Source organism: Oryctolagus cuniculus, chromosome 2 (assembly GCF_051225735.1).
Source record: "Oryctolagus cuniculus isolate XC-2025 breed Fujian yellow rabbit chromosome 2, ASM5122573v1, whole genome shotgun sequence".
Lineage (NCBI taxonomy): Eukaryota > Metazoa > Chordata > Mammalia > Lagomorpha > Leporidae > Oryctolagus > Oryctolagus cuniculus.
This window is the reverse complement of record NC_142868.1, coordinates 38,191,497-38,217,642: the sequence shown is the minus strand read 5'-3', so window position 1 is coordinate 38,217,642 and position 26,146 is coordinate 38,191,497. Positions and strand designations below refer to the sequence as shown.

Sequence of the window (26,146 nt, the reverse complement as noted above, 5' to 3'; positions counted from 1 at the left end):
GCGCACGCGCAGCGCCGACCAACCGCGCCGCAGACCCTTGCTGCGCCTGGGTCTGCATCCGGGTCCTTGTGTTTCCCGCTCCAGGCGCCGGGCGGGGTCGTTTTCGGGTTCCTGAAGGTTGGTTGTTCTCGCTGTTCCAGCGTCGGAAGAGCCTTGTGGGTACGCTGGTGAGCTCCGGGGGAGGCCCAAGGAGACTTGGCGCCTGCTCCATCTAGGGACTTTGTGCCGAGTGGGGGACGCAAGGCCAGGGGAGGAATAGGGTTCCCGACCTTGCATGTCTTACACCTGCCTGATCTTGTCCCAGGAATTGGAGGCTTCCCTGCCCCTCGTCTCTGGCGGCTTTCTCCTGACATCTCTCCCCGCACTTGCTCAAAACTCCTCCTCGTTTGCCTTCGCTATAGTTTGCCAGATGCCGGGTTTTCAGCGCCCGCCTTCCGGGTGGGAACCACATCTCTTTCCGCTGCTTCTCTCCCCTCTCGGCATCGGTCACCCACACGCGTCGCCGGGGCATCCCTGTTGGGTCCGAGCTTCAGAGACTTGCAGCTCAGGTGTCCCGGGATGTGGGGAACAGCTGGGGGCGAAGATTCTGGGAGTCTACATTTGCTCCTTGCCCTCTAGATACCTATAGGTGACCTCAAAGTGGTGTGGAAGTTCATCCAGGTGGGAAGTTTTGAGATTTGTACCCGGGAGCCCTTTCCCCAAGTCCGAAATGAATCAGCACCGAGGGAAGATGAAGGGCGGGCAGGGGCAGTGTCGGTGTTTTTGAATGCTGTATGGTCATGATGCCAGTCAGTTGCATTGGGCCAAGGCAGGTTGTATCTCTGAGGATTGGCAAAAACTGGAAAAGGCAAATCCAAAAAAATCTATGGTGAAAACTATTTTTTTTTTTTTTTTGGTTTGGATGGAGAGACCCATCTGGGGCTCTTGGAGGTGAACTGTGTGCCCTACAAAGTTTAAAACGAGAGCAAACACAAATTTGCTTAGACCTTAAGAGATTTATTTGAATCTCTTTGCAATGGTGTTCTTTTCTGATTTTGACCTAATTATAAGACTCTCTGGTATTTATTAGATTACAGTTTCTCCAGACTCCATATTTTGAAACATCATGTCCAGGAGAGGGCCCTGAGAATCTATTTTTAAGAAGCATCCTAAGTGATTGTCAACTGATAAGGATTTATTTGGACCATGAGTCTTTTTGAGTCAGGTACACTTAGTTTTAAACCCAGCTTCCTCCATCACTTCATAGCTTTATAACTTCAGCAGTAAACTTCTCAGAAATTGAATTTTTTGCATCTGAGAAACAAGGAGGAAAATTACAATTTCAGAGAATACTAAGTGATTCTAAGTCCTTTCGTAATGGATCCTTAATCATTTTTGTCTCTGAGGAACCTGACTTAGGACTTAGCATATATATAGCAGTATGTAGACCTAAGGAAAAAGTATGGACAAGACACTTGGAAAGACCTAATGCCCTTTCTCCTCAGTTTTTATTAGTCAGTTTTCTGAATATTCTTCTTATAAGTAATGTGTCTTTTGATGGTCATAACAGCCAAGAATCGTTTTTCATTCTTTGGTGTAACTCTGAAATTGTTTTTGACATTAGGTTATTGATATATTTAAATGGAAAATGAGTCTGTTAATTGTATTGAATTTATGACTTTAATTTATTATCTGTTAAATGATCTTTATCTCTTTTTAGTTCGCTATTATGTCAGAATTGAAATCATTACATTCTTAAGGACATCATTTTGATTCCATGTGTTCATTACAATAAGACTTTCTACCCCCATTCACAAATTTAACTTATTACTCCATGTAAAATGTATGGGTACAGAACTTAGATTCTGAAGCCATGTCATAAAAATATTGGGGTGGTGACTGCTCCATTTAAATATAAAGCTAAGAATGAAAATCTGAGAATTCTGGTTGTATAATTCAGTTAAAGTATTATAAATCTTGACAGAATGAAAAAGTAACACCTTACAGATATTATATTAGGAGGTGCATGTTAGTGTCATGAACACTAATGTTGGGGTGGTTTGGCCTGATGTTTAACTGATGTTTAAGATGCTGGTTAGGATGCCATTGTCCCACGTTGGAGTGCCTCTGCTTGCTGGCGTAGGTTCCTGATTCCATCTTCCTGATGATGCATCTTTTTTTGATGCAGTGCTGATGACTGAGATGTTGGGTTTCTGCCACCCACATGGAAGATCTGGAATGAGTTCTCAGGGGGCTTCAGTCCCCTGACCACTGGGGGCATTTGGGATGTGAACAAAAAGATAGGCGCTCTCATTTTCTGACTCTCAAATAAATAAAAATTTTAAAGAATGTGAATGTCTATATCTTTCATAGTAGATCAGTCTACAACTCTGAATTCCTACTATTTGTATATTTGTATAATTTGTCTTAACCTTAATGTTTTAGGAGCTAAAGCTACTTTTTTTTTTTTTTTTTTTACAGGCAGAGGTAGACAATGAGAGAGAGAGAGACAGAGAGAAAGGTCTTCCTTCCGTTGGTTCACCCCCCAAATGGCCGCTAAGGCCGGCGCTGTGCTGATCCGAACCCCGGAGCCAGGTGCTTCCTCCTGGTCTCCCATGCGGGTGCAGGGCTCAAGGACCTGGGCCATCCTCCACTGCCTTCCTGGGCCACAGCAGAGAGCTGGACTGAAAGAGGAGCAACCGGGACAGAATCCGGCGCCCCAACCGGGACTAGAACCTGGGGTGCTGGCGCCGCAGGTGGAGGATTAGCCTAGTGAGCCGTGGCACTGGACTAAAGCTACTTTTTATGAAGAAAAATTTCCCACAGTGATTAGCAGTTTTTCTTTTATTTTTCTTTTGTTAAATTCACTTTTTATTCAAAATAGTATGTATAGTATGGTCCCCGTATTAAAAATTGTTTCTGTGCATGCCAACTATATGCATGCATGCATATCTGGAGTGATGTATATTTAATAATGATTGGAATTAGTTTTGAATAGTGGAGTTCTAGTTTAATAGAAGAAAGATTTGGTTATTACCATTGACTTGGTAATCAACAAATGAGTATTACTTCATTTCCCTTTAGGATTCTTTTATAATACTTTAGTAAGAGTAGATATTAAATTGTAGTGTGCTATGTTGTCTTTGTAGTAACAGTGCCTTAATTTAAATTTTATTTTCTCACTTACTATTTGTTAAACCTAATTTAAATTGTGAATTCATCTCTTCCTTTAAAATTAGGTGTTTGGTTTATTTCACAAGACTGTTGTAAGGATTAATATATGTACTTAAATGACATAACCCATTGCCTAAAACCCAGCCAGTGTCTGCTCAAAAGAGAACAGCCATGATTACTGTTTTAAAACTACATTTTTATTTTTATAAGTGTGTATCCTTTTAAAGTAATGTTCTTTTTTAAAATCATCGCTGTGTTACACTTCTGTTGGAATGTCTGTAATGTATCTAAAGTGTTTTCCAATGTGATTTTCTCAGGTTTGAATTTCTTGTCCTGGAAGCTGTGTGTCACTACCATGAGGCTTGTAATTCTTGAAAATTATGACTTGGCTAGTGAATGGGCAGCCAAATACATCTGTAATCGGATCATTCAGTTCAAACCTGGGCAGGACAGATACTTTACATTGGGTTTACCAACAGGTAATCAACCACTTTTTCTGTTTTATAAATTCATCTTATCTAAGGTTATAGAATTATTAAGTTTCTCTTAGTAAAATACTTTCTGTATTCATTTCTGGCCTTAGCATTGATCAAACATATCAGTATTTGAAACCAGATATGAATATATATGTGTGTACACAGGTATAGAAAAATCTACATTTTATTAAAATTTATTTTGTTAAAATTCTATTTTATCTACTAATTCCAAGCAAGAAATATCCTATCTTAAGTGATGCTTACAGTATTTTGTACCTTTTTCTAATGGTCTGTTTTGGGCCAGCGCCGCGGCTTACTAGGCTAATCCTCCGCCTAGCGGCGCGGGCACACCAGGTTCTAGTCCCGGTCGGGGCGCCGGATTCTGTCCCGGTTGCCCCTCTTCCAGGCCAGCTCTCTGCTGTGGCCAGGGAGTGCAGTGGAGGATGGCCCAGGTGCTTGGGCCCTGCACCCCATGGGAGACCAGGAAAAGCACCTGGCTCCTGGCTCCTGCCATCGGATCAGCGCGGTGCGCCGGCCACAGCGCGCTGGCCGCGGCGGCCATTGGAGGGTGAACCAATGGCAAAGGAAGACCTTTCTCTCTGTCTCTCTCTCTCACTGTCCACTCTGCCTGTCAAAAAAATAAAAAATAAAAAAATAAAAAAAATAATGGTCTTTGTTTTAAGGGACATTACTTTCGCTATTATATAACTTTTTAGATTTTTTTCTAATTAATCATTAAATGGTACCTACAATTTTTACTATTGTCTCTTAATTTCTCCTTACCTGTTTTATATTCTCTTACTGGCCCTTCACTCTGTTTATTTTCTTCCTGTTACAGAAATATAACAATGAAAAATTTGAAGATTGGTATAAACCTAAGCATTAATTACATATATATTTAAGTAACATATATGTAATATATATTATATAAATATATATATTTGGATTTAATTTTCTGTTGAGAGTTCTCTTAGAAAATTATCACATAGTGTCATTTGGTCTTTTTTTATTAAATATTTTATTTATTTATTTGAGAGGTAGAGTTACAGACAGTGAGAGGGAGAGACAGAGAGAAAGGTCCTCCTTCCTCTGGTTCACTCTCCAAATGGCCGCAACAGCTGGAGCAGCGCTGATCTGAAGCCAGGAGCCAGGTGCTTCTTCTGGGTCTCCCACGTGGTGCAGGGGCCCAAGCACTTGGGCCATCCTCTACTGCTGTCCCAGGCCATACCAGAGAGCTGGATTGGAAGAGGAGCAGCTGGGACTAGAACTGGCGCCCATATGGGATAACAACGCCACAGGTGGAGGATTAACCTGCACCACGGTGCAGGCCCTGTCCTTTGGTCTTACAGCACTTTATTTAATATTGTTAATCATGACATCCATGAGTGTTAGACCTAGAATCAGAGCTGCTACTTGGTGGGTGATTGCAAAGCATTGATTCTACAAATGTGACCCTACATTTGTGAACCCTTGCCTGTAAGGGTTATAATAGCTTAAGATGCTGTTTTGAGGCTCAATTAAGATACGGTGTGTGTAAGTCCCTTGTACACTATAAATGCTGTGTAAATTTAAATTTCCCGTGTTTATATAAAGAGACTTTTTTCTCCTGCTTTTCTCCCCATTCATTCCAAAATTCCAAAATAGCTGTGTGAAAGGTAGTCATATTTTCTTTTCTGCTTGGATGATTCCATAAATAATATAATTCCATGTGAATTGTTGATTTTTTTTTTGGCCCAGGGCTGTAGATCTTGGTAAGAGTGGCAAAAGGAGATTTTGAGGGTTTTTTGTTTGTTTGTTTTACTTAGATACTCCATCATCACTCTCAGTTCTGTTATGTGAACCTTGGTGGTTGAACATTGCTTCTCTATTAGTTTGCATAGGCTTTACCTGGGAAACATTCAGCCTCCCTGCCTTAATCACTTTGTCTTAATTATGACATAGAAATAAGCAGTGAGTTGAGTGTAGGGACAGAAAGGCTTAAGAGTCCTAAATGCCAGCTGTGCTAAGCCTGCTTTTTTATTTACAGCTACAACTTTATTTTGAGTAGTATAACTGCCTAGCAATGTATCTACCAAGAGTGTATCTGGAAAACCTTGTTGGCATTTCCTACTACTATCATTCATTGACCATTGACAATGTTAATTATGTCCTCTTCTCTCAAATGCTTTTGAAACTTGAACATCCGTAACATTGCAGGTAACATACTGTGTTGCAATTACTCTACCGTCAAGCACAATTTCTAGGAAACATTTGTTCAATAGGAACATATTTACTGAAGTGACCTTAATGAGCTTCACATTTAAGGGCTTGCATACTATCACCATGACCTGCCTCCCAATCCTATGCCTTCCATTTGCCTGCACTGAATTGAGTGAGGCAAATCAGACTGCTGGCAGTTCAAAAACTGAGTTTAGAAGCTGCTTTGCTTTTGCTCATGTTGCCAGCATATTATAGAATGAAATCTATGTGAGTTTTGTAACCAGACACCTAGATTTGAATCCCTGGCTTCACTGATAATTTGGCAGATTCTTTGTTTCAACTCAGTTCTTCCATCTTCAAAATGAGAAATAGAGGTTTCTCAGGGTTTTGAGATTCATATGAGGTGATTATAAAAACAGCAGCATAGCACTTAGTTACATGGTAGGCATATACATGTCATTTTTAAATTCTCTCCTACCACCCACAGTCTTTTTTTGTTCTCAATTGCAACTTGTCTTCATTGGAATTGCAGTACTTCAAGACTCAGTTAAAGTGCTATCTTCTCTGATCCTTCCTCTAACAAGCAAGAATATAGTCTTTTTTTTATTGGTTCACTATATATATATATATATATATATATATATTCTTTTAAAAGATTAATAATGCTTTTTGTTGTGTCATGGTTATTTTATCCCTTTACTGTGAGTTTCTATTGATGAGAAATATTATCAATAACCTTTGTTTTATTTGTATCATAGTGAGCACTTGATAAATGTTAGTTGTGTTAGTAAATGACTTATTTTTTTTAAGATTTTTTTATTTATTTGTTTGGAAGTCAGAGTTACAGAGAGAGAGAAAGAAAGAGATCTTCCATCTCTTTCTGGTTCACTCCCCAGATGACTGCAACAGCCAACTCTTGGGGAAGCTGAACCAGCAGCTTCATCTGCATCTCCCATGTGGGTGGCAGGGGCCCAGACATGTGGGCCATCCTCCACTGCTTTCTCCAGGCCATCGGCAGGGAGCTGGATTGGAAGTATAGCAGCAGGGGCATGAACCGGTATCCATATGGGATGCTGATCTTGCAGGCTGCAGGTCTACCCCCTACGTCACAATGCCGGCTCCAAAAAATGATTTATTAAATAGCACATATTAAAATGAAATATTTTAAACCTGTTGATTGTGAACCATCTTTCTTTTTCTTTTCTTTAGCCTTATTGATTAAAAAATAGAAAATGACTCCAGATTGTAGCAGCTTCTCAGTTTTATTCATATATACTTAAGTAAGGGAAATCCCAAAATTCTCCTCTTGGCACTAGGATTAGCCTAGTGAGCCGCAGTGCCGGCCCTGTGTATTTATCCATTTTTAAAACAATTTTCTTGTTAGATGACTATAGTTCTTTGAAAAAGAGTTATAAAATTTGATCACATTAATTTTTAAAGGGTTAGTCATGATTTTAAAACAATTTATATATGCTTCACTTTAAGAAAATCTATTACAATGCTGTTCTCTGAACTTATATGGTGAATGTTATTTATAGCTACTTTTAGTCCATCCTCTCAAATGAGAGGTAATCTTTTAAAGTTTTCCTTCATATAAATTTGTGGCTTTGTGTGTGTGTGTGTGTGTGAGAGAGAGAGAGAGAGAGAGAGAGAGAGTGCTTTTACCAGTGACTATTTCTGTCAGGTTTATAGGAGTGATATTCTTAAATTTCATGGATAATATGTTCTGTGAAAAATGATACATGGATTTCAAAAGGTTTTGCACCAAAATGAATTCATTTACTTCCATTTTTAATGACCTTTTTGAAGCAACTGCTTTTATTCTACAAGAGTAAATATTTTGTGTGCAGGTTTTTCCTTTTCATTCCTTTTTTTTTTTTTTTTTGAGATTATTTATTTATGTGAAAGACATTGGGAAAGACCTTCCAACTTCTAGTTCAATACCCAAATGGCTGCAATACCCAAGTCTGGGCCAAGCATGAAGCCAGGAGCCAGGAGTTCCATCCAGTTCTCCCAAGTGGGTGGCAGGAACTCAAGTATTTAGACTGGCTTTTACTGCCTCCCAGGTGCATTAGCAGGAAGCTAGATTGGAAATAGAAGCAGGATTTGATCCCAGGCACTACAATATCGTGTGCGCGCATCTCAAGTGGTGGCTTAACCAACTGTACTGTAACACCTGCCCCTGTGTGCAGTTTTTTATTCTGTATTTGTTCTGTCTTGGTTTGTGATATTACTGGCAATCAGTACTCCAACCAGGATTATTAGGGCCATGTCACTTGTAAGAATACAGAGAATGTAGCCTTTCAGTTTGGAATTAAAATTGAAAACAACTACAGCAAATTTAGAAAACGGACAGGCCATTCTCAAGTGACTAAATTCATTTGTTTCTGTGGTGTCACTTAATGAAGCACCAGCAAATCTTTTTCAAATATCAACCTTTTAAAAGAATCACATTCTAGGAGCCAGCACTGTGGTCTAGTGGGTATAGTTGGCACCTGCAGTGCTACCATCACTTTTGTCTACCCGTTCAGGACCCAGCTGCTCCACTTCCAATCGAGCTCCCTGCTAATGTGCCTTGGAAAGCAGCAGGAAATGGCCCAAGGCCTTGGGCTCCTGCTCTCAAGTGGGAGATCTGGAAGAAGCTCCAGGCTTCAGATTGGCTCATCTCTGGCTGTTGTCAACATCTGGGGAGTGAACCAGCAGGTAGAAGATCTCTCTGTCTCTCTCTTTCTCTCTTCTCTCTCTGCCTCTGCATCTGCCTCTTTGAAACTCTGCCTTTCAAGTAAATAAATAAATATTAAAGCAAAAATAAAAAAGCATATTCTTTTTTTTTTTTTTTTTTTTTGACAGGCAGAGTGGACAGTGAGAGAGAGACAGAGAGAAAGGTCTTCCTTTGCCGTTGGTTCACCCTCCAATGGCCGCCGCGGCCGGCACACCACGCTAATCCGATGGCAGGAGCCAGGTACTTCTCCTGGTCTCCCATGGGGTGCAGGGCCCAAGCACTTGGGCCATCCTCCACTGCACTCCCTGGCCATAGCAGAGAGCTGGCCTGGAAGAGGGGCAACCGGGACAGAATCCGGCGCCCCGACCGGGACTAGAACCCCGTGTGCCAGCACCACAAGGCGGAGGATTAGCCTAGTGAGCCACGGCGCCGGCCCTAATATGACCTATTTATGTATCATTTACGCTAGAACATTTCTTTCAGAAAGTGGGATGTTTATTTTTATTTTAATTTAAGTGTCTTCCCAGAAGTTTTGTCTTAAAATGTAATAGCAGTTCCAAAAACTCAACAATAAAGGAATAATTTTCCAAACTTTAATTTTTATTGACAGATTTCCAGCTTAATTAGGCAAGTTCTGGTCGACTAATGTTTCAAACTATTGTAAAGACATCGGTTCAATGTTTATTTGTAATTTGAAATGTATTTAAATTAACATTTATCTAGTAAGTTATAGATTATTTAATAAATGAAGTAAGTATAAATGTTTTTAAAATGATTTTTATTTGATGTTAGAAAATGGAATCTTTATCTGTTTTAGGGAGTACACCTTTAGGATGCTATAAAAAGCTAATAGAATATCACAAAAATGGAGACCTTTCTTTTAAATATGTGAAGACCTTTAATATGGATGAATATGTAGGTAAGCTATATTTGAATCTATTGGATATGCAGTATATTTGCTTTTCAGTAAAATGAATATATTTTCAGAATATTGTTACTTTAATTTATATCTTGGATATAAGAGTATATCTGTGGAATAAAATGTCCTACTGTGTGATAAGATTGGGAGTTTATGTAAAAATCTGTATTTTTGTGATGACTGCTCAGTGTAGTGGGAAGAATCCGGGACTAGAAATCATTCATCTTGGGCTCTTGTCAGTTATCCATCATGTAACTTTGCACTTGATCTTAGCCAAAAGGCCGAGAAGTGATTGTCATGTAACTTTGAGCCAGTCATTTTCATTTCTTGATACCTTTTTTTTTTTTAATTCTTAAAGCAGAGTTAAAAATCATTGTTGTGGGAAAAATTTAAGTAATTTTATATAAAAATAATTAGTAAAATAAAGACTTTTAAATAAAAGACTGTATTTTAACTGTGTAGCTTTTATAATGTATTTAACATTTTTTTTACTTACCTGGAAAGTTCTGTATTATTTTGAAACTGTATTAAAAGATAAATATAGGAATGTTTTTAATGGTAATGTGATAGTCAAAAAAACTGATTCAATATACTTTGCACGTGTGTAAGAAAAATAGATGATGAACATGGCTAACATTTCAGTTGAATTAGCTAATTAATTTATTTTGAGCTTAAAAAAAGTCTGTTCCATTGATTAAAATTTTGTGTTTTTGAGATGTGGAGTAAGGTGGTTACTTGTACATGAACTAGACTTCTTGTGTTTGAATCCTGGCCTCTCTGTAGGACTCTGTGACTTGAGAAAAGTTCTTTGTGTTTCATTTATCAATAATATGAGAATGATAATAGTGTTTCCATAGATGTTTTATAAGTTAATTGCATTATACATATATGTAAAGTGATAAGATGCTGGGCCTTTAATACGCACATATTGCACAGAAAGTGCTATTAAATAGAATATGGCATAAAAAGGTTCTATTTCAAGTGGCATTTGTTGCAGAAAAAGAAAGTTTAGATTTATTTCTGGAATGAGTTAAATTTTATTGATTAATTTCATATTTAGGACTTCCAAGAAACCATCCTGAAAGCTACCATTCGTACATGTGGAATAATTTTTTTAAGCATATTGATATTGATCCTAAGAATGCTCATATCCTTGATGGGAATGCTACGGATTTACAAGCAGAATGTGATGCATTTGAAATGAAAATTAAAGAAGCTGGAGGAATAGATCTTTTTGTCGGAGGTATATGAAAATATCTTGTCTATAAGCATTTACCTACTAATGTTTTAATTCAGTGTCTTCCAATTTTAATTTTTTTTTTTTTTTTTTTTTTTTTTTTTGACAGGCAGAGTGGACAGTGAGAGAGAGAGACAGAGAGAGAAAGGTCTTCCTTTGCCGCTGGTTCACCCTCCAATGGCCGCCGCTGCAGCCGGCGCACCGCGCTGATCCTGGCAGGAGCCAGGAGCCAGGTGCTTTTCCTGGTCTCCCATGGGGTGCAGGGCCCAAGCACCTGGGCCATCCTCCACTGCACTCCCTGGCCATAGCAGAGAGCTGGCCTGGAAGAGGGGCAACCGGGACAGAATCCGGCGCCCCAACCGGGACTAGAACCCGGTGTGCCGGCGCCGCAAGGTGGAGGATTAGCCTATTGAGCCACGGCGCCGGCTCTCCAATTTTAATTTAAATAAAAATCATCCTGGCCGGCGCCGCGGCTCACTAAGCTAATCCTCCGCCTTGCGGCGCCGGCACACCGGGTTCTAGTCCCAGTCGGGGCACTGGATTCTGTCCCGGTTGCCCCTCTTCCAGGCCAGCTCTCTGCACCCCATGGGAGACCAGGATAAGTACCTGGCTCCTGCCATCGGAGCAGCACAGTGCACCGGCTGTAGTGCGCTGGCTGCGGCAGCCATTGGAGGGTGAACCAACGATCTCTTTGTCTCTCTCTCTCACTGTCCACTCTGCCTGTAAAAAAAAAAAAAAATCATCCTAACCATTGTGCAATATGAAATGAACACCAGTGACAGTATGAACCCACCTATTCAGCTGGTTGTTTCTAATTTATTTTCATCAGAATTATCTGAAGATTCTAAGAGTTAACAATCAGAATTACTTAAATTGTTCCTTGAAAGGCTGGTACCTCTCAAGGTACCTCTGTTAAAATCTTATAATTACCTCTTTAAGGTTAACAGTTTATCATATTTTAAGAGAGGAGTGATCTGTTCCTTTTCTTAAATGATAAGTTTCTCTCTTTAGCACTTCTTTAGAAGTCCAGTCAAACCTACTATTATATTACAGAATTGAATATAAGTTTACATGAGGAACAAGTGGGCAGATCATTTAAATGGCTTCATCTCTTGAGAAAGTCATTTAAGAATGTTGTAAGACTTTATCATCAGCCTTTAGTTAATGAGTTAAGCTGCATAATTGGCTTAATAAATTCCAAAATGAAAATGAATGTTTAATTAACCAAATACCAAATATAGGTAATATACATATATAACCAAATACTGTTTGAAATATTATATATATGTACACACACATATGCACGCGCACACACATGTGGGCGGAATCTACAATAGGAGGAACAGTTTCTTTGTAACAACATGGTTTTCTGTTATCAGTATGAAACATCTGAAACAGATTAGATAGCTGCCATCAGAATAGTACAATATCAACTAAGAAATTTTTTTGTCAGATTCTTTAATGTTCAACTAAAAATACTAATGTTCTAAATTAACAAAATTGTATATATATGTTTGTAATTTGTTGGAAAACTACTCAAAATTACATAAACTAAAGCTGTATTTAGTATAATTTATGGCTGAAGTGGCCAAGTATGGTTGAGGTAGTTGGTTGTCAGTATAATTAAATCACTTATAAAACAGGATTAATATTAACCATTGTAAAATTTGTGAGAGTTAATCACACTTTTACATGTCTAAAACCACACATATATATTGATGTGTATTTGGCACTCTTTATTACTACAGTCTTCTCTTTTCTCTGAAATGAAGATGCTGACATAGTTGTGCCTCAGTTTATAGAATTTGAGGTTTTTAACCAAATTACTTGTGGACATCCAGATATCTATATAAATAACAGAGCCAATGCCAGTACTATATATTTTGTGTGTAAATAGACTGGTAATGTTTTTTTTTTCTTTAATCTGAGTAAGTCCAAGTTTTGATTTTTAAAATAGAAAATTATCTATGTTTTGAATAAAATTTACTAATATTACATTAGTAATTCTGTAGATTACTGATACATATTCCAAATTTTTTCATTTGGTTTAATTTTGAGGTAATGACCATTTGTACCTGCTAATATCAAGGCTAACACAAAATCCAGTGAGAATGTTTGAGAGTGTACTGAATCCCCACTCTTTAGATTTGGTAAACTCCATACTAAATGAAATAGAATTAATGTAATATAATATACCTCAACTCTTTATCTTAGTTGTATCAAGAATGTTTTCACTCTTTTGCTTTATGCCTTAAAAGTATATTAGTTGTTAGAGGTTCATTGAAAATGACTGAAGAATGTCTTAATTAGTGGCCTTTTTTTCCCCTATTTATTAACTCTCACATGCATCCATGTGACAAATCCCTTGCAGACTCAGTACAAGGAAATGGAATTTATTGAGGGTAAAAATCTGATAAGAACTGTTTTAACTCTGTTTTGTACTTTTGTCCTGCTTTCCAGGAAGCATTCTTAGCTTAATGTGTTGTTTAAGGCAGCAACTCTTATCCAATATTTGTGGTAGAAATCACTCCTTTACACATAGCTTTAAATCATTTCTTGTTTGCTAATTTTCTTGGTATGTTTTCTCACTGTAAACCATCTCCTTTCTCTCTTTAAACTAGATGGGGCCTAAATTATAATTATTTATTTCTATCACTCTTACTAAAAATAACTTTTTTTTTTAACCATTTTAACCAGTTAGGTTTCCAGTAGTAGTCTACCTCTCTCCTTAACTCAGCCCCCCCCTTCAAAAAAAAAATTTAAGAGTGTTTCCTTGTCTCTAACATTCAACTGTAGTCATGTGATGGCCCAGGGTCTGTACCATTTGAAGGATGCAATTACTCTGTCCATAAGAAGAGAAGGGTTAGCTTACTGCATTTTCTTTGAATTTTTTCCTCTTTGGGATACTTTTTTACTCATTGAATGTGTACTCCTAAAAGAATCTCATTTGATTCTTTGCATTTATTGATCTGGGTTAATTATCATTGGATTTTCAAGATGAGGCTTGGTATCTGGGTCTTACCACTTGCCCTTCTTTTGTTCCAGGGTTTGGTTAATAAAAACTCTAAGAACTGTGCCAAATGGGATCAAAATATCAGCTTTATTAAAGGTAAAGTTGGAATAGAGATTGCAGGTTGGGCTTGAAGCCACAATGGGGTTTTCTACTCCTCTGCATTGGAAACAGAATGAAAAGAGCTCAAGAATGTTAATCTGCTATTATTCACTCCAGGGCATTAATGCAGGAGTTCTAACACCTTGTTAGAGAAGTTTAAAGAGAAAATATATATTCTAAAAGTTCTTAGATTTTTTTCTGATGGCAAAAGTGTTAAGAGACAGAGTAATCTTGAATTCCTGCCTGCCCCAACATTAAGATAAAACTTGGACTTTTATAAATAAGACCTAAATATATTAACTTTTAAAATACCATTTTTTTTCTTTGTTTTTTAAAAAAGAAAAAAAAAAGGTGGAGGAGATCTTTAACCTTCTGTTACATAATTGGATTATTTGGTTTGCCAGTAACTGCAGTTGACTGAAAGTAAATGAACTGGAATGATATTGGGGTAGCACAAAACTGAAGGAAGAGTTAAAACAACCAATTCTTTGGAACCCGAGATCTTAGAATTAGGCTCTGATCACCCTTGTCCCTGCAGTGCTATCGTCCAGTGCTTCAGTTCTAGATGCCTTCTTTCTAGATCCATAGTCAAAATTCTAACTGGGAAAGAGATTCTGATTGGTTCAACTTGGGACAAGTGCTTATCTAGAACACAAACACTCTGTGTAAGAACTGTAATTGTTTAGCTTCTGTAGTGAGAACATAGCAGAAGAGAAATTGAGAGATTATACTACAAGACCAAAGAATAGCAACCATCATTCATTTATTCAATTATTATTTATTGAGTGCCACCCATGCATATGTTATTTTAAATGGTAAAGATACAGTAATGAAGAGGAAGTCCTGACTTTCATGAAATTTATATTCTGCCTGCAGGAGTTGGGAATACTGGGGAGACATATAATTTATATGCTGAGCTTTGGAGCTGTTTCATAGTGGTACTAATGTCTTAATGTAGACCTAGAGGCCAAATACAAATTGGCCACATTTGAGACGCCACTTGGCCTAGCCTTTAAGACACTGCTTGGGACACCCACATCCATATTTGAGTGCCTGGGTTCAAGTCCTGACTCCACTTTCAATTCCAGCTCATACACACACTGGTGTGCAGTAGGTGATGACTTAAGTGGCTAAGTCCCTGCCACCCATTTGGGAGACACAGATTGAAATCCTGGCTCCTGGTTTTGGTCTGCTTGGGCTCTGGCCATTGCAGATATTTTGGGAATAAACCAGAGGAGGAAAACTGTCTCACTCAGTGCCTTTCAAATTAATGAGTATATAATTTTTTTAAAGAATTTACTGCATTAAAAATAATTTTTAGCAGGAAACTCAGTTTTTAATTAACGATGGCAATAAGTGAATGTATACCTTCTCCCTTATTAATCTTTGCTTATAATTTCAGCCTACCTGTACACATCTGCGTGGCCCAAGTCATCTGAGAGTATTAATCTTAGTAAACTTATTTTTTTCTGGAGCTTTATTTTCCTGATTTCATCCTTTCTTTTCACATATATAGAGAAATATAAATATTTGTACATATGTATACCTAAGAGGAGAAATAGAACACTTACAAATGTAGAGAGAAATATGCATCTATAATTATAATTTATAAACAGATTAGTAGAAGTAATCTACTGTTGTAAACACATCTAGGACCTCACATTCAAAATGTATGTGCCCACATTAAAAGTTCTTAGATTGTTGTACTTTTGGAAACTATATCTGTTTTATAGAATATTTTATTCCTTCATTCTTCAAAACCAGGTTACTCTGTCATATACCTGGGCTTTGGGAAATTTTGCTGGAGTTACATATTGTATGGTGTGTGTCTGTAAGGTGTATACCTGTCTTTGCATCAAAGTAAATGTACAGAATATAAATGTAAAAGATATTTTAATGACTCGAGAACTTGCAGGTTTAGTTTTTGATTGAGTTTGCCAGAATCTGACTAATTACTATGGCATATGTTCATAAAACTTGATTTATTTCATGGAAAGATTGTTGATTTCATGAAAAGAATTGTTTCCCATTTCTTCCAAATAAGGGGTACTACATTCTTATCTGTATTTTAGAGGCAATGTTAGAACATTAGAGCTGGCAGTAGGTCTCTGTAAAGCAGTGTTTTTGAAACTGATTGTCACCCATCATTATCAGTTTATTTCATCAGTAGTCTGTTGCATCTAGAATTCCCTTTTTGTTTGTTTTGTTAATGAAACAGAATGTAATAGAAAGTAGCTTGAATGGCTTCTAAGGGTAAGTATGAGTTCATGCAATTCTTATATATCTGTGTGTATCTGTAGGTACAGTAAATAACAGATTAGAGTGTTGAGTGTTATTAAAATAGTCAAAATTTTGAAAAAATTGCTGCTATAGATAATATTTTATCTACTCTATACATTTTTGAAAGTAAGGAAACTAGAAATAGGTTCACTGTTTAGTTACCGCTTCTGGAGTAGAAGCAGTTAGAGTGAAATATGAATTTAAAGGCCACTGAGTTGGGAATCACAGACTTAGATTTGATTCCTGTCTTAGTTTAGTATTTGCTAAATTTTAACCTAAATAAGTATCGTGTTTTCCTTAAGCTTCCAAGTTTCCTTTTGTCTTAAAAAAATTGGTGAATATGCATGTGAAAGTGCTTTATAAGCTCTGAAGTATACTAAAATAAGCTAATGCTTAATTTTACTGCTATCATTTGAATCATGGTAGCTCAATGCTAAGCATTACAGAAAACATGGAAATATCTATTGAATCAAATATAGAGACAAATATTTTAATGCAGTATTAGGAATCTAGCTATAAAATGAAACAAGGTAAGTGTGTTTATAACTCTTTCCTTTCTGTTGAACCACATAAGACTTTGAGCAAATGCTTTTATATCTGTGAGAAACCCTGTTTACTTTATATGTACATTTGTGTGTTTGTGTATTTCTTTTGAAAGGAATTGGTCCAGATGGTCATATTGCTTTCAATGAGCCAGGATCCAGTTTAGTATCAAGGACAAGATTAAAGACTTTAGCAATGGACACTATTTTGGCAAATGCTAAATATTTTGATGGAGATTTATCAAAAGTGCCAACTATGGCTCTAACTGTTGGTGTGGGGACAGTGATGGATGCTAGAGAAGTAAGAATTAAATGTTCTTTGATCTTTTCACTTTGATGTTTATCTATTTTGGAGTGGAATAAGTGACATTTTAGTTGTGTTGTATTTGCAGTATAAATTGTTTCCTAGTTTTTAGTTTAGTAACTTTTGTTTAGTAACATTACCATATTTAGGAACCAAATAAATTAAGTTTTTCAGAACTGTAATTTAAGACGTAAGTACCACATCTTTTTAGTTACTGCTTCACTTGCCTATTCTTGCTTCACAGTTTGGGGTTTTAAAATCTCACTGATCAGATATGTGTGTGTGTGTGTGTGTGTGTGTTATTGCAAAGTCTTGTGAAAGGACTATTGGGACAAAGATTCAGTGCTAGTCATTCTACCCTATTTTTGAATCCTCAGGATGATTTACCATAAAGTGCTTCTTGACTAAATATAGGAAATATAACCCAATTGGTTTCTAGCAAAAAAGAACCTTGTTGAGAGTTAGATCAAATTTGGTATATTTGAAAATGTAAGAGCTCTGAGTAGTAGAATCTGCCTAATTTTAAAGTTTTTAATTGGGCTGCCGTTTCCTTCCTTGAAAACAACAGATTCTATCAGGTCTTGACTATAATTGATTAAATTATATGGAAACCCAAAACTGTTTCTAGTAGCAGGACTTAACAGGTTCAGAGGAAAAAATGAGATTTTGGATCATGATATCAAACACCCAACACGGCCTGTCCCAGGGTAGATATTTAGTACTTGTTGGGAATAGTTTCTATATAGTTACATTGTAGAACTATAATAACTTTAACATTTATTTTTAACAACTATAAGGAAAAAAATCACATTTGAGAATTTACATCACATAACTTGTATTGGTTGAATTGTAAAATTCAAATTCACTGCTAAAGATGATGATTCATTTTGACACATGTACCCATATTTTCATATGTTCTTTGAATTATTTCATAGGCAGTTATGGATTTGAGATCAAGAGCTTGGATTTTCTGTAGTTTGTATACATATGGGTTAGACTGTCTCTCCTTTGAGTAAAAGCCTAATCCTTTAAATCTAGTTTTTGTTCCAAGACAACTTTAGATAGTATATGTTCAATAAAACAATCTTCAGATTTCTCTAGATTACTTTTTTTAATTTTTTTTTTTTTTTTGACAGGCAGAGTTAGACAGTAAGAGAGAGAGAGACAGAGAAAGGTCTTCCTTTTTTCCGTTGGTTCACCCAACAAGTGGCCGCTATGGCCAGCATGTTGCAGCTGGCACACTGCGCCGATCTGAAACCAGGAGCCAGGTGCTTCCTTCTGGTCTCCCATGTGGGCGTAGGGCCCAAGGACCTGGGCCATCCTCCACTGCACTCTCAGGCCACAGCAGAGAGCTGGACTAGAAGAGGAGCAACCGGGACAGAATCCGGCACCCCAACATATTTAATTTTTTTATACTCACCTGGTAAAGTAAGGCTGAGAATTACTGAACAAGACTATAGGAAATGGTTAAAGGAAAATCAACATGTAAATGTCTGTGCAAACTCCTGTTTCCCTGTAGAGTTTATTCCATCCTATTTCAACATTTAGCAACTATCACTTTATTTATTTGAAAAGGAGAGTGGCCGGCGCCGCGGCTCACTAGGCTAATCCTCCGCCTTGCGGCGCCGGCACAGCAAGTTCTAGTCCCGGTCGGGGCGCCCGATTCTGTCCCGGTTGCCCCTTTTCCAGGCCAGCTCTCTGCTGTGGCCAGGGAGTGCAGTGGAGGATTGCTCAAGTGCTTTGGCCCTGTACCCCATGGGAGACCAGGATAAGTACCTAGCTCCTGCCATCGGATCAGCGCGGTGTGCCAGAGCAGTGCGCTGGCCACGGCAGCCATTGGAGGGTGAACCAATGGCAAAAAGGAAGACCTTTCTCTCTGTCTCTCTCTCTCACTGTCCACTCTGCCTGTCAAAAAAAAAAAAAAAAAAAAATTAAAAATAAAGAAAAGGAGAGTGAGAGAGCCTAGTGAGCCGCAGCGCCGGCCGATTACTCTTTCAATATCTTTTGTTTTCATTTTCTTTTGTTTTTCTGAAATGATTTGTTACTTTTAATGGATTTGACCAGGTTATATAATTCTTTAAAGGCATGTCATTCTGCTTTTTCAAATGAGCCCTTTTGTGTCTTTTTCATATTTGCCCAGGTCTCTTATGTATCAGTATGTATTTTACTAATAATCATAGATATTACAGTATATTTACTTACAACCCTAGGCAAGATACTATTTTGCTTGTTAAATGAGAAGCACTTTGTGTTTACCTGTTACCTTAACAAGAAGAAATAAGGAGTTTGAACTATGAAGAAATTGGGGAGCTATTTATTTTTGTATCAGAGGAATATCAGTTAAAAATCTGCTTCTAAACAAATAGTTCTTACTCATTTGTCACATTTTTAACTACTAATTAAAAATGATGTTCATGATTTTGCAGGTAATGATCCTCATAACAGGCGCACACAAAGCATTTGCCCTGTACAAAGCAATAGAAGAGGGAGTCAATCATATGTGGACTGTTTCAGCTTTCCAGCAACACCCTCGAACTATTTTTGTATGTGATGAAGATGCTACATTAGAATTAAGAGTTAAAACTGTGAAATACTTTAAAGGTGAGCACTGAATTTCAGAAGTAGACTGTGAGATTTTCTATTGTAGAGGACAGTTAAAACTTAGTATGACTGTTGAGTTAAATTCTACACCGTTGCCTATTAAAAACCATTGTACTGACCATAGATAGGTCTTTCAAAAATAGAAACTTTTCACCTCAGATAACTGTAGCTGCTAGGATAGTTTCCTACTTTTGTTTCAAGAATAGAGTATCTTCAGTCTGTATTTTCAGTAAAGGCATTTTTTGAGACTCAGAATTTTTTAAATAGTTTACTTTCATATTGTATGTAGAAATCACCCAAAAAGGAAATGCATCTATACCCTTTCTGATTTTCTTTTCATATTTACCAGAAGTCCCTCAACCCCACTTCCTCACAATGTTTAGAACCTAATCAAAGGTTTTATTTTCATAATTTCAAACAAATGTATTCCCAGATATTAAAATTATGAAGGGAGCAGGTATTGGGGTATAGCAGGTTATGAAACATGGGAAGCTCACATCCCATATCATATTCCCTGATTCCAGTCCCAGGTGCTCCATATTTCCAATCCAACTTCTGCTATACACAAATGAAGGACCAAGTGCTTGGATTCTTGACATCTACATGGGAGACCCACATGGAACTCCTGGCTCCTGGCTTCAGCCTGGCCTTAGCCCAACTGTTGCAGGCATTTTTGGAGAGTGAACCAGCAGATAAGACATTTCTGTCTCTCTCTCTCCCTTTTAAATAAATAAAGTGATAGTGGCTAAATGTTGAAATAGGATGGAATAAACTCTACAGGGAAACAGGAGTTTGCAGACATTTACATGTTGATTTTCCTTTAACCTTTTCCTGTAGTCTTGTTCAGTAATTCTCAGCCTTACTTTACCAGGTTGAGTATAAAAAAATTAAATATGCTTGATGTAATTGGTGCTTTATAAGAATCACCTCAGTGATGAGTTATGAATAGGGCAGAGCTCCTGGATAGAGATTTACTCATATATTTCCAGGTAGTCCTTCAGATTTATTACAAATATTAGATTCCTTTTTAGTTAATAAAAAAAAAATCCTCATCCATAAATTAAAGTGCCAGTTTTAAGGAGATTGATCTAACATGGTCTTTTTCTAGTATTAATATGCTAAATATCTGCATTAGTCTGATTTTGTCCAATGTTTTTTTAAAGATTTATTTATTTGAAAGGCAGAGTTAAAGAGAGGCAGAGGTAGAGAGAGAGAGATCCAGAAGAGGTCTTCCATCCACTGGCCGACTCCCCAAATGGCTGAAATGGCCAGAGCTAAGCTGATACAAAGCCAGGAGCTTCTTCTGGGTCTCCCACGTAGGTGCAGGGGCCCAAGACTTGGACCACCTTCTGCTGCTTTCCCAGGTGCATTAGTAGGGAGCTGGATCAGTAGTGGAGCAGCTGAGACACAGCATGCATATGGGATGCCAGCACTGCAGGCAGTGGCTTTACCTGCTAAGTCAAAGCACTGACCCCCACAATTTGTTATCAGAAAATTTTTACATTATAATGAGTATTTAATAACAGCCGTACTTCTATGACCAGGCACTGTTCTAATGCATACTTATTTACTTTATTCTTATAACAACAGTTTAATGAGAGCACTATTTTACTTCCATTAAGTGAACTAACATTATTTAAGATTTATTTATTTGAAAGAGTGATGGAGAGGGAAGAAGAGACAGAGAACATGATCTTCCATCACTGGTTCACTCTTCACATGACTGAAACAGCCAGAGGCTGGGTCAGGCTGAAGCTAGGAGCCAGGAACTTCATCGTGGTCTCCCACATAATATATTAAGTATGAAAATTATCCTTATAGGGTGACTCCCTAGAAAATTACATATCTTCAAAATAACATGGCTGAAATTGTGTTTAATCTTTGTTGTCCTTTGTGATTAGACCCTACAGTATGCTATGGAGAAGGTAGCCTTCTCTCATTTCCCTTTACCAGAGGAATGGAGTGCTTATCTCCCTTCCCTCCTTTGAAGAGGCTTCTCAGCGTTTGTCTTTTGGGGAACACATCAGTGCTCTTTGCATACCCCCTAAAGTTGGTCTCCCTCACAGACTTGATTTTTGAGTGCTTTTTTGCAGCCTTCCTAACAAGAAATATTTACTCTTCTAACAAGTTTCGTATATTCTCAGTCTAATAATACCATTTTCTGACAAAACAGATATCATTAACCTCCAAAATACAAGCTCTTTCATTTGTTAATTAGGTCACAGTATTTTCAAAAAATTTTCAAAAGAAATATAGGATATGAGTAACTAGAAAATAAGTTAATTCTCAGGAAGCTTTAATAAGCAGTCAAAAACATACATAGTAATTATAAAATGAAATTTTAAATCTACTTAAATTTAAATTTCTACTCTAAATTATTATTTTGTATTTTAGTAAACCTCAGTGTGGAATGGGTTAATCTGATCAACCTTTGTCATCAGTACACATGTGCCAAAATAACAGAAGAACAATTTGCTACGTGAACAGATAGGATTACGTTGGAGAACTAAAGCTACCCTAGTATGACAGCCATTTTGAGCCCCTCCCTGGAGTGTAGTAGAGGAACTCCCAGAAGATCAAATCAACATAAACTCTTAGATATAATTAGAATGCATTTACCAAGTCAGTGATCACATTTATCTCCTCATACTGAAGCTCTCTGGATAACTGTTACTAATTCTGTACCTGCACAATTCTATATCTACACTGTTTTGTAAATAACTTTAAATTAGTATTTACAATACTAGTAATTGTGAATTAGTATTTACTAGGTAGTTTAAACATTCTGAAATGTTTCTCTTTGCATTTTTTTCAATAAACTTAACCATTTCTTTAAGATGGAAACCAGATATATATACTATATCTTATACATCTTGTATCTTAAAGTAAATGAAGTAGTTCAAAATTAACAAAACCACAACTAGGACTGTGCTTCTTTTCTTTAAGGTCTAATGCATGTGCACAATAAACTTGTGGATCCACTACACAGTATGAAAGAAGGAGATTGAAGGAGATTGAAGCAAAAGTCTGCTTGAATGAACAGAACACTTTAAGTAGTAGATGAATTTTCAGCTATGCAATATGATAAAGCATGGGGAATTCAGAAAATTGCCTTTTTAAATAAGTCCAACACGTATGTTAAACATTCCATATTTAGAATTAGTGTCTGTTTTACACTAGGGTTTAGGAGTAGTTGGCTTACACAATTGACTATTAATTATGAAGTACAGAAGCCACATCACCACCTATAAAACAGCGTAAAAATGAAATTTCTGCCTGTTTAAAATCATTTTAAAGGTAAAGATGTGCACATAAGATACCAATTGTGACAGGACTCCAGCGGCAATCACAGATTTTTAATTACAAGATTACACTCCAAGCCTTTCAAGTATCAACCATCACCACAAACCTTTCCTTTTAGAATGCTATCCTTGTATTTCCTGTGCATTATATACATGCTTTTCTGCACGTGGTTGCCTTACATATCTTCCTGCAGTAGCATTTGGACATCAACCGTCCTGCTGTTATTTGTAAAGGAAATAAGAAGAGATGACAGTGCCTAAAAGTACAGTTTACATCCTTTTGAACATATGTGTAAGTGCATGTTTTTGTGCACCTTCTTCTATAGCACTTTTTTATAAATACGCTGTGATTTTTATTTAATGGCTTGGGTTCATGCCCTTACTTTAAGAATCTTGGCAGTTAAGAGCTTTATATCTAGATAGCAACATATGTAAGAAAACTCTTTTAAAAAGACTATTTTCTGATTGTTGTTATACTTCATAAATGATTAGCTTTATTTCTTATATATCAAATGCCTAAAAGAATAATATGAAATTAAATTGTAAACTATTTTAGATTGCCATAACTTGCATAATGAAAGTGCAAATAAAATTCTATTGTTTTCTATCTTTATCTCAAATAAAGCTTATAGCAAACAAATAAGTTATCTAAATTTCATTTCCAGAAGTGAAATTAACACTTGCATTTGAGAGAATTCAAAAATTAGTACCTGTAAGCCTGCATTTACTTGTGGTTTGCCATTAGGAACAGTATCTCTGCCTGTCATTTGTCAGTGTTAATTCCATGGCCAGTAAAAGCAATGCACTCTTGCCTTTGTATTATTTTATTTTGTATTTATAAGCCTGCCTGGTAGAAGAACCATTATATATAATCTAAATACTTTATTGTGATTATAATGTACTTCAGTTAAGCTTAAAATATTAATAAAAAATGAAATACAAATAAAACAAGGGTAAATATGCTGCTTTAATTCCAGATGATGACATTTTAATAGCCTTATAAATAGATTTTAAATTCCTTAGGAGTGTCAGGTCTTTAGCCATTTGGACACTTGCATCCCATATCCAAGTGCCTGGGTTCAGTTCCAGACTTGACTTTGGATTCCAGCTTCCCATTAACGTGCACCATTGGTGCAGCAGGTATGGCTTAGTTGGGCCTCTGCTATCCATGTGGGAGACTCCAATTCAGTTCTCAGCTCTTGGATTGGCCTGGCGCCATCTCAGCTATTACGGGCATTGAGAAATGGACCAGCAGATGGGAGAATGACTGTCTGCCTTTCATATAAATAAAATAAAGATAAAATAGATGAGTAATGAATTGGTAACATCTTCCTCTCCCACTTCTGGTAATAGTAACAAATTGTTACATCAAATTACCCTACCTTAGAAGGTCATATGTATGGCATAATAGTGAAAAAGTTAAAAATACATGTTTTAGTGCATAGTTCACCAATTATTTTGTGATTTAAAGGCACCAGTTCAAGTCCTGGCTGTTCCACTTTGATCGCACTCCATACTAATGTATTTGGGAAGCAGTGGAAGATGGCCCAAGTACCTGGGACCCTGCACCCACATGGGAGAAATTTAAGAAGCTCCTGGGCCAAGCTCCCACTGTTAGAGCCATTTGGGGAGTGAACCAGTGGATAGAAGGTCTCTCTGTAAACTCTGCCTTTCAAATAAATACATATTTTCCAAAAAGAAGCTATTGTTTGAATCCCAGCTGTCAATAACTGTGAACTTACGCAGTAAGTCAGTCTTGTCATCTTCCCCTCAGTTATTAAGAGTAAATAAGGGAAGCCAGTAGCTCTGGTGGCTACTTTATCATTGCTTAAACATGTTTTAAAAAATGTGTGGGTACATTTTTAAATGCTTTTTCAAAAATATATTGTTTTGGAGCCAGAGCTGTGATGTAGCGGGAAGAGCCGCCACCTGCAGTGCTGGCATCCCATATAGGCACCAGTTCAAGTTCCGGCTGCTCCACTTCTGATCCAGCTCTCTGCTATGGCCTGGGAAAGCAGTGGAAGATGGCGCATGTCCTTGGGCCCTTGCACCCATGTGGAAAGACCCCGAGGAAGCTCCAGGCTTCAGATCCACGCAGCTCTGGCTGCTGAGGCCAATCGGGAAGTGAGTGAACCAGTGGGTGGAAGATCTCACTCTCTCTCTGCTTCTCTGTGTAACTGTGTGTCAAATCAATCAATCAATCCCCAAAAAGAGTATTGTTTTTAAAATGAAATTTGAGTTGCAGAAACAAAGAGCTCACACCCACTGGTTCACTCCCCAACTGCCTGAAATGGGTGGAGGGGAGGTGACTGAAGCTGGGAACTGGGAACTCAGTCCCTGTTTCCCATGTGTGTGTCAGTAACTCAATCACATAAGCCACTACCCAAATGCCTCCCAGGGTCTATAAGCGAGACGCTGGAGTCTGGAATGGAGCAGAGTTTCAGACCCAGATATTTCAACATGGGACACAGGCATCTTAAGACATGTACTAGACCAAAAGGCTGCCCCTAAACATTTTCATGTTTGTTAAAATCTTACTAATGATTAGGTTTTCTGGGGAAAACATTTAGAAGACACACAACTCTAAACTGAAATCATCTGATTGGAAAAGTGGCCTGGAGAGGAAAGTTAAGTTTATGCTAAGATCTGGAAAATGGTTTTTTTGTACTATTGGTACAAATAAGACTTTTCTAAAGAGTCACAGACTAAAGGATAAAATTTGTCTGAATTTAAAATATACAAAGACTAAGTACCATATACCTATTCCATATTATGTGACAGGTACCAACTTGAAACTTTCCCTGGACAGAAATTTTGCCTAGGGAATTACACTGCCATTATTTAAAATACTATTGTCATAGAGTTCCATATTTGTGTTCTCTAAGCTACAAGGAAGAAGGTACATGAGCTGATTAACTTACACAACTAGACTAAATTAAAGAATAACCTCTACATATAATTTTAGGCACATCCCCACTGTCTTAACATTTTAAAATCTCTTAACAATCTTAGTATAATTCAGTTACTGCTATTCTTAATCCTAAAAGATTCAATGTAGAAGCCAAAAAAATTAATAGCTAAATTATTTTATCTTGTTACAATACAATCTGTATTCTGGTTTGTGCACTGAGTAAACATAGGATTTAAGAGCTTAGAAGTTAATAGAGCCATTTATAGGTTGTGTGATCCTTGGTAGGTTATTTACCTAAAAGCTCAGTCTTTTCCATTATGAAATTTATATAACTAAGCTGTCTTTAGTTACAGTGTTGCTAGTACCAACCACTTTAACTAGATGGACT

At 37.2% G+C, this 26,146-nt stretch overlaps 1 protein-coding gene across 16 annotated transcripts; it reads left to right on the top strand.

Annotated features, from left to right (window-relative positions):
• Position 1: 1 nt before the first annotated feature.
• GNPDA2 (glucosamine-6-phosphate deaminase 2) lies at positions 2–23,795 on the top strand. Of its 16 annotated transcripts, none has more exons than XR_016229888.1 (8): positions 2–117; positions 3,471–3,632; positions 9,368–9,469; positions 10,530–10,712; positions 13,752–13,815; positions 16,757–16,941; positions 19,371–19,545; positions 22,492–23,795. XR_016229888.1 is itself a non-coding variant. In XM_070068177.2 (7 exons), exons 2-7 carry the CDS (start codon positions 3,509–3,511, stop codon positions 22,551–22,553), a joined length of 831 nt encoding a protein of 276 aa, XP_069924278.2. In that variant the 5' UTR covers positions 2–117; positions 3,471–3,508; the 3' UTR covers positions 22,554–23,795. The 16 variants fall into 16 exon arrangements, 8 of the variants coding, with proteins under 8 accessions (XP_069924278.2, XP_051698453.1, XP_051698458.1 ...); XR_016229885.1 differs by having other exon boundaries at positions 32–159; XR_016229886.1 differs by having other exon boundaries at positions 32–159; positions 20,070–23,795.
• Positions 23,796–26,146: the final 2,351 nt, after the last annotated feature.